Source organism: Stylophora pistillata, chromosome 8, assembly GCF_964205215.1.
Source record: "Stylophora pistillata chromosome 8, jaStyPist1.2, whole genome shotgun sequence".
Classification (NCBI taxonomy): domain Eukaryota; kingdom Metazoa; phylum Cnidaria; class Anthozoa; order Scleractinia; family Pocilloporidae; genus Stylophora; species Stylophora pistillata.
In genome coordinates, this window is record NC_142526.1 from 29,628,497 (window position 1) to 29,637,671 (window position 9,175).

Below are 9,175 nucleotides of genomic sequence, written 5' to 3' on the forward strand. Positions count from 1 at the left end.
TTGAATTTGCCCCTTGTACGGTAAAAGGAAATTTTAGAAAAATCCCGCATGTATTCTGTAGCTGTTTCCACCGTTTTCAGAGCTTATTGTTCCAGAGCTTATTATGATCAAAGTTAATCCGCTTTTCTTGACGAATTAGATCAATAATATATATATTTATAACTAACTGCAGACAGTACTTTTTTTTTCGGAAAAGGAACTTTATTTATACAATGTTTAGTGTTATATACAGAACAAAACTCAATTAAAACTCGATTAAGTGAATTAACGGCAAAGGGCCCGCTGTGCAGTATACCAGTAAAGGAGACCCAACACAGAGGAAATTAGCTAGATTATTGACAGTTCCTGGGTGTTATTACTATTTACAAGTTGTTTTACGGGAAGGTGAGCTCCTCTGTGCAGTACACCAGTGAAGGAGACCAAACACAGGGGAAATTAGCTAGGTTATTGACAGTTACTTTGTGTTATTACTATTTACAAGTTGTTTTACGGGAAGGCTAGCTCCTCTGTGCAGTAGACCAGTGAAGGAGACCCAACACAGGGGAAATTAGCTAGGTCATTGACAGTTTCTGGGTGTTATTACTATTTACAAGTTGTTTTACGGGAAGGTGAGCTCCTCTGTGCAGTACACCAGTGAAGGAGACCAAACACAGGGGAAATTAGCTAGGTTATTGACAGTTACTTCGTGTTATTACTATTTACAAGTTGTTTTACGGGAAGGTTAGCTCCTCTGTGCAGTAGACCAGTGAGGGAGACCCAACACAGGGAGAATTAGCTAGGTTATTGACAGTTCCTGGGTGTTATTACTATTTACAAGTTGTTTTACGGGAAGGCTAGCTCCTCTGTGCAGTAGACCAGTGAGGGAGACCCAACACAGGGAGAATTAGCTAGGTTATTGACAGTTCCTGGGTGTTATTGCTAATTACAAGTTGTTTTACGGGAAGGCTAGCTCCTCTGTGCAGTAGACCAGTGAAGGAGACCCAGCACAGGGGAAATTAGCTAGGTCATTGAAAGTTTCTGGGTGTTATTACTATTTACAAGTTGTTTTACGGGAAGGGCAAGTAATTCATGGCAGTCTCCATATAGACTCCCTGTTACCCAGTCTCCGTATAGACTCCCTGTTACCCATTCTCCCTGTGTACCCTGTGTACCCTGTGTACCCATGTGTACCCTGTGTTCCCTGTGTACCCTGTGTACCACTGTGTACCCTGTGTACCCATGTGTACCCTGTGTACCCTGTGTACCCTGTGTACCCATGTGTACCCATGTGTACCCATGTGTACCCTGTGTACCCTGTGTACCCATGTGTACCCTGTGTACCCTGTGTACCCTGTGTACCCTGTGTACCCTGTGTCCCCATGTGTACCCTGTGTACCCTGTGTACCCATGTGTACCCATGTGTACCCTGTGTACCCTTGTACCCTGGGTACCCATGTGTACCCTGTGTACCCATGTGTACCCTGTGTACCCATGTGTACCCATGTGTACCCTGTGTACCCTGTGTACCCATGTGTACCCATGTGTACCCTGTGTATTCTTGTACCCTGTGTACCCATGTGTACCCTGTGTACCCATGTGTACCCTGTGTACCCTGTGTACCCTGTGTACCCTGTGTACCCTGTGTACCCTGTGTACCCATGTGTACCCTGTGTACCCTGTGTACCCATGTGTACCCATGTGTACCCTGTGTACCCATGTGTACCCTGTGTACCCATGTGTACCCTGTGTACCCTGTGTACCCTGTGTACCCTGTGTACCCTGTGTACCCATGTGTACCATGTGTACCCTGTGTACCCTGTGTACCCTGTGTACCCATGTGTACCCATGTGTACCCTGTGTACCCTGTGTACCCATTTGTACCCTGTGTACCCTGTGTACCCATGTGTACCCATGTGTACCCTGTGTACCCATGTGTACCCTGTGTACCCTGTGTACCCATGTGTACCCTGTGTACCCATGTGTACCCTGTGTACCCATGTGTACCCTGTGTACCCTGTGTACCCATGTGTACCCATGTGTACCCTGTGTATTCTTGTACGCTGTGTACCCTGTGTACCCATGTGTACCCTGTGTACCCTGTGTACCCATGTGTACCATGTGTACCCTGTGTACCCTGTGTACCCTGTGTGCCCTGTGTACCCTGTGTACCCTGTGTACCCATGTGTACGCAGTGTACCCTGTGTACCCTGTGTACCCTGTGTACACAGGGTACACACTGTACCCTGTGTACCCATGTGTACCCTGTGTACCCTGTGTACCCATGTGTACCCATGTGTACCCTGTGTACCCTTGTACCCTGTGTACCCATGTGTACCCTGTGTACCCTGTGTACCCTGTGTACCCTGTGTACCCATGTGTACCATGTGTACCCTGTGTATCCTGTGTACCCATGTGTACCCATGTGTACCCATGTGTACCCATGTGTACACAGGGTACACATGGGTACACATGGGTACACAAAAGTCGATAAAAAATAAAAAGCATGCAGTTTACAATTGAATAACAAGATTTGTTTAGGAATTATTCAATAAATCTACGTTTAACTTGTAAAAATGTGATTGGAGCCGTCCATGTGTAAGTGTTGTGAGCTCACATATATCTCTTGGCAGTTTGTTCCAGGCAATCGCAGCCGAGAACTTAAATGAGGTCTGTCCACATTACCTAGGGTAATCTAATAACGTTGGATCTCTAAATGATCGACAATGTCTTTGTGATCGTTTCATTAAGTAACGTGGGTTTTTCTCTGAAACTTCTATTCAAACCTGTTATTAACGCTTCTAAATGTCTCTGAAGCTGGGATTCAAAATAAGAAGTTGAAGCCGAGAGATGCAAAGAGGCTAGCTGTTTCTCAATCTGGATCATTTGGCGATCAGGCCTTTCGTATGTTGCTAGTAAATGCCTCAGAACTTGAAACGCAAAATAGGAAGTTTTATGGCAAGGAATTAGTAAAGAAGGTAAGGGCTGGATTTGATGCTGAGTTCTGGAATCATCTTGGAATATTGTAACTTATATAGCTTTGAACAACAGGGGTACGAGAGATCTCAGCAGAGACCTTTAGTTCCTCTTTTCCTAGGCAGTGCATCTCTGCATTTCGAACGCGGTTATCAGCTGTCGAAACCTCAGCAAAAAAAGTGAATTTCAAAGCCATTTTCGCGTGCAATTTCATGATTTATTTTTTACAATTAACAGATCATGTAGCTCTATTCTTTATTATATATACTACGTACTAGAGATTCTACAATATGTTTCCCATCTCCACTGAATTCCTCTTGTTGACTGGCATTCTGAAATCTGAATTTCAAAAAAAGAGAAAGAAAAAAATCAGTTATTCATGAATAACAAAAAAAAAGAAGGCTGAGTCGTCAACTGAGTACGAAGATGAATGATCGGAGAGCCCTAGAAAATGCTTTATAAAACATAGTATGGTGACTTTGAAAAATCTAATAAATTAAGAGAGCTCATATGCTGCCCCTTTTGTAATCAGGAAGGAAACAGTCAAAAAAAAAAATCGATGTACGCACACATAAAAGGTTGATGGGTAAATGGGGTACAGGTCAAATTAGTTGCTTCCAATATCAACAAAGGTGTTGGACAACCACGTGGTCCCACGTCGATTACTTTCTTGCCCACGATACACAAAAAATTACCAAATTTGTGTGAATGAGAAATAGTTCGCGGCTGGTGTAATGCGGATTTTTGTTTCGGCTAAGTGACACACCAGGTAGCTTTCAGGAAAGGAAACGTGTTCAGCATTGCATTAAAAACCTCGTTCGTAAATTGACGATGTTTGCAGCTTGGCCCTCTATACCAGAGGGCCTCATCAACAACGTTTATGCATTACACGATGACAATTTGTGTATGTGTCAGAAAACTGAATAAAGTATTTGAATGAAGTGCAGGCTTGCTGTTAAGAAAACGGAAAAGAGTGTCGATATTGAGGGTCCTCTCAATGGATAGAGCGCTGGACTGATGTGCGGGAGGTCAAGGGTTCGAGCCCTGGTCGAACAAACACTCAAGGTCTTAAAATAATTGAGAAGAATATGCTGCCTTTCTATAACATCTAGAAATGGTTTAGATATTCTAGTCTTCTCGTAGAAGGACGAATAAATGGAGTTCCCGTCTCCTGTAGGGTTAGGGGTAGGAGACGTTAATTTCCCACGCACGAGATAACTGTGTGATGGATGTCCTCCCCAGGGGTGGGATGGGTGGGGTTGTTGTCTTGCGTTTCATACATGAGCCTCTGGCTCGGGCAATATGGGTAACCATGCCCCACGTAAAGACATTAAACTTTGATTACTGATTGATTACTAATACGCAAGGGTTTTTTTTTACCAGGAATTCTTGTTGCGCAGTTTTAAAAGACGGGGTCTCTCTTTCTTTCATGACAATCTTAAATAAAGCCAAGAAAAAGTTTAATCTCCACCTCGTTTGTCAGACACAGCTTTTTAGGCTCGCGTGCGCGCCAGTCATGTGGATACTGAACTATTGCATTGAAGTAATAAGGATTATACAATACGATGTAATTACCATGGCTCATTGCCAGTTTTTCATCAACGTCCGAAGCCGAAACCGAATCCACCAGGACGGTGGCCGCCGCCACCTGGACGGTGGCCACCGCCTCCATAGCCGCCGCCACCAGGACGGTGGCCGCCGCCTCCATAGCCGCCGCCACCATGACCGCCGCCTCCATAGCCGCCGCCACCATGACCGCCGCCTCCATAGCCGCCGCCACCATGACCGCCGCCTCCATAGCCGCCGCCACCACCATGACCACCGCCGCCTAGGATAAAAGAGAAGTAGATTAAACTCAAATGCCGAAAGAATGTTAATTCTCCAGGAAGATTACATTATACAGTTTCATAAACCAAATTTATTTATCGAAGGGATTTCGAATGAATTTCGACAACTGTGTTTCCTTTTGGAAATGCCTCCTTGGTTTTAGTTGCTGTAACAGCCACAAATCAAAAAGCAGTTTTTTGATTTATGTTTTATTAGGGAATCGTAATGGTATGAGATCGACTGATTTACCTCCGTTGCAAAGTCCACAGCTTTTCTGGCATATTTCTAGAGGAAGAAGAGAGATCAGTAAATGGTATGTTACGGGTCTGGTACTACATGTAAAAGACAAGGTTTTTTTCTCAATAAAACAGATTCAAGGGCATAATTAACCCTGACATGGAATCTCTTGGTTCAGGACGCTGAAAAGAATTGGGGCATTCAATACGCAATTGAAGGGAGAACCAGGGACCGCGCAGAGGGAGGGCCTGGGGGAGCTTTAGCTCCCCAACTTTTTTGCAAATCGGAGTAAATCGGAGTAAATCGGGGTAAATCGGAGTAAATCGGAGTAAATCGGAGTAAATCGGAAAAAAATTTCCCTCACGCATTCTTCTTTAGCCTCCCTATTCGAAAACTTGCTGCGCGGTCCCTGAGAACTCATCGTTACTCACTTTTCACAAAAGAGTTGCCGCAACCTGGAAATCTGATTTTGTGTGTGCATTCCAAGCCCTGTTTATCCTGGCAAGCTATAAGATTTTGAATACAAACAGACAAAAAGAGACAAGTAAACAGGCAAAGGAAATTGTAGTTTCTAGTACCCAAACAGTTTATGTACGCTGAAAATACAAAGGCCTTTAGTGTAGCGTGCGGAATGTCTTTTTTTTTGTTTTTCTCATTCAATCAATCATTAGGGAGTCCTTTTGTGTTGTCGCTGTGTCTCGTCGTTCGTCAGTATTTTTTCGCTGGTCAGTTAGCTTCTTTTGTTTCTATGTCACGTATCTTCGTTAATTAGTTTCTTTCGTAGTATAGCGCTAATTGCACTTTAAGTTAGCTAGTCGTTTTCGCTCATATAAATTAGTTTTTCTCAAGTTCAGAGTTTAGTCTTCCGTTAGTCATACAGTAGTTCGCTTTGAGCAGTTACTCCAGTTTATCTTATTTTCGCCTTTGGGCAGTTTGTATTCGTCCAGCAGCTTCGTAGAAATCATAACAATGTAAGTATTGTCATTTCAAGTTTGTTCAGTTCGCTCAGTGTATTTCTTTCCTGTCACTTTTACTAGTCAATTGCTGTAATTTCATATTCATTCATTGTTTTAAGTTTCAACCCACATACCCAATCAATAAATCGTCTTTATCATCGTGGTGTTGGGAGGTTACTATTACTGCAGTTACATTTAGTCCACTTTGTTACCCAGTCTGTGGCATTGCACTCCAGCTACTGTGATCAAGAGACCATTTCAAGGTTACCGGTGCCATTTTGCGGGGGGTGCAAAAATGCTGCGGCGAACTCAAAATGTACAGTGAATGTATGGAAAAAGTTGAGAGAATGATGCTCGATAATTTGAGGAAGGTTGACATCGTGCAATTTTTATGAATTACAAACTAAAGATACCAGACCTATCAGTTTACCGATCAAATTTGAGAAATGAAGTCTCTCGAAAAAAGCCGCAAATTAAGATTTTGATTTTCCATATAATTATCTCTAAAACCAAGCCGCCGTTTGCGGGAAGATTTAAAAGCATTTGTATGAAAAACTAAAAATAAGATTTCTCATTTCTGAGCGAGCCTGAACCCTTCACATTTAATCGGCAACATCTTTTGCTAGGTATTTTTACTACGTAATTTATAGAAATTGCAGAATGTCAACCTTCCTCAAATTATCGAGCATCAATCTCCCGACTATTTCCATACGTTCACTGTACATTTTGCGCTCGCCCAAGCAGTTTTGCACCCCCGGCAAAATGGTGGCGTTAGCCTTGAAAGGGTGCATTGAACCTGAAGCCGCTATGGGAGGTTTGATGCAGATTATGTGCAAAGGCTTCAGTGTTCTACCGCTTGGAGTCAGGCTCGAGTGTAGAATGAACTAATTTTATTATATTAGTATTTTTTTCTACATGACAAAGGTATGAGATGGGAAAACATCTGATTTTTCTTATCTTTTTTTTTCATGCGTATAACTTTATTATTCAAATCTGTTCATTTCATTTCTCAATTAAAACAATACAAATGTATTTGTGATTAAATCCAACAAAATAAGGTTATAAATTCCTACCGCCTCCTCCTCCGCCACCGCCGCCACCACCGCCGCCGCCTCCGCTGCATCTGCCACAGCTTTTCTTGCACATGTCTGGACGAAGAAGAAAGACCAGTCAGACTAGTCGGACGTATAGCTATAACAAAAGTTCTAACGAACATTAAGCTCATTTGCCCTCAGCATTTGCAATTCAACACGATAACAAATCCAAACCGCAGCCTGACAAAAACAGTTTCGATCAACTGCACCTGTAAATCCTCAGGAAAAAATGATTAGACAAAATAAAACCAACAATAATAAACACTCTTGTCCATTCTTTTTGTTTTATTGAAAGTGTTGCTTTGTTTTCAATCTGGTTCAAACCTATGCAGTAATTTTGCTGTAAATCCAGAATTGTTTTTTACAGTCAAGTGCCGTTAGCAGCCTGGAGGACTGGTGACCTTGTGTCTTAAAATAGTAGACGACATGAATTATTTGAGATATTTCATCAGTGAAAACTTTCATACTCGGCCATCGTTTTGGTTACAATGCTAGCAATCTTCACACTTACAAAAGTTCCTCAACTGGTTAAGCTGAGTCAAACCTCCTTTGATAAGTACGCGGCCAATGAGCAAACACAGCCAGTTACGGTCGTGAGTGAATGAAGAATCCCTATGTGTTCTTTCTAACGAGCAACAGTTCTAATTCAAGTGTTTAATTAGTATCTCCTGTAACTACAACCTGTCACTTCATGTCACTCCCAACTCCGGACAGTTGTTTGAGTTTTACTTGGCTTCCTTCTTCACTGGTATCAACGTCATAAGCGACAAGAAGTCGCGACATTTCTCTGCTTTCTGAGTATGTGTCTTAACCCTCTCACTCCTAAGATCTGATTAGAAATTCTCCATATTGTCTGTCATACAATTCTTATGATGTTAGTATGGAGAGTTTGATACTGGATCAACTGATAATCCCCTAAATTATACTTTACTTTAGTATAATTTCAGAGCTGAGCAAAGAGTTTCCTGCAATCTGACTGGTCGAGCGGTTCCTTATATGACGCTTTATAAACCGCTCCCGGCAGTTTATATAATAATTATGTTAAAATAAAATGTTAATAAATGTTACTAAAATGTTATGATTTTAGAAATTTCCTCTGTCGTTCAGCTGTGAAATTATACTAAAACAATTATTCTCATCCTTGTCCGCTTGATATTGTATTGATATTGTAAGGAGAAATTCTGTCTTGATCACTGGCGGAAGTTTAAGGTTTAATGTAGCTTTTATTACATTCAGAGCTTCATTGCTCACCTGCCAAAGAATACCTCTGAAACAGGCCTTGTTGCCATGTAAAGCCACATTTCTTGGAATTGGCATGAGCTACTGACCACCAAGGACAGACATAGGGATCGCTGTCTTGGCAGGAGGTATCGACTAAAGGGAAGTAAAATAGAAATAGTGTACAATATATAGTAAAGAATATCAAGGAACGAAATTTTTATAAAGGAAACGAAGAAAAGAAGAAGTTTAAGAATGAAAGTAAAAAGAATGGGAAGGAGGTGAAAAAGAAAAAAAAGAAGAGGAAGGATAAGAAGGGAAGTAAAATACAAAAAATTTCAAGGGGAAGAAAGGAAATTTGTAGGCTTAGAGACGACAAAGAAAAGGAAAAATATGAAGGATAGAAATAATAATAATAATAATAAGATGAGGAAGGAGAAGAAGACGTAGAAGAGGAGGTAGACGAAGAAGAAGTAGAAAAAGAAGCAAAAGAAAAAGGATAGGAAGAGGAGGAAATAGAAAAAAGAAGAAGTAGTAAAAGAAGAAGAAGAAGAAGACGTAGAATTCAAAAAGGGGGGGATGACGACCAAAGATGGCCAATCTTCGCCTTTTTTACCCATACCGTTGCATCGTCTGCAGCTCTTCTGACAAGTGTGCCACAAAGGAAACGTCCTGCCGACGTAACACAAGGCTCGACTGGTTGGAACGTTAGCGGTCTTCCAGCAGTCTCCTGCAGCAGCTCTAGCTGCGCAATTCCCTGCTTGGTCTACACAAGGCTCTAAAGAGTGATCAGTTCAAAAGTTATCGTCACTGAAACTGCTATTACTACTATCACTATTACCACTGCTATCACAGCACTAAAGCCAAGTCGTTTGAAAGCGGCTAAAATCA

The 9,175-nt window shown here is 41.8% G+C and overlaps 1 protein-coding gene and 1 long non-coding RNA gene across 2 annotated transcripts in view; both read right to left on the reverse strand.

Annotated features, from left to right (window-relative positions):
• Positions 1–3,151: 3,151 nt before the first annotated feature.
• Positions 3,152–6,250, reverse strand: LOC148725781 (uncharacterized). The gene is made up of 4 exons (XR_015990817.1): positions 5,448–6,250; positions 5,029–5,064; positions 4,528–4,780; positions 3,152–3,291 (listed from the first exon to the last, which is right to left on the reverse strand). It is a non-coding gene; the product is annotated as an uncharacterized LOC148725781 (long non-coding RNA).
• A 781-nt stretch (positions 6,251–7,031) lies between these two features.
• The window catches only part of LOC148725782 (uncharacterized), an 11,537-nt gene continuing 9,393 nt past the window's right edge, over positions 7,032–9,175 (reverse strand). Inside the window, exons 12-14 of the mRNA XM_088731537.1 lie at positions 8,907–9,062; positions 8,318–8,440; positions 7,032–7,120 (exon numbers count right to left, since the gene is read on the reverse strand). Coding sequence (XP_088587663.1) covers positions 7,032–7,120; positions 8,318–8,440; positions 8,907–9,062 — 368 coding nt within the window. The remainder of the gene's footprint in view (positions 7,121–8,317; positions 8,441–8,906; positions 9,063–9,175) is intronic.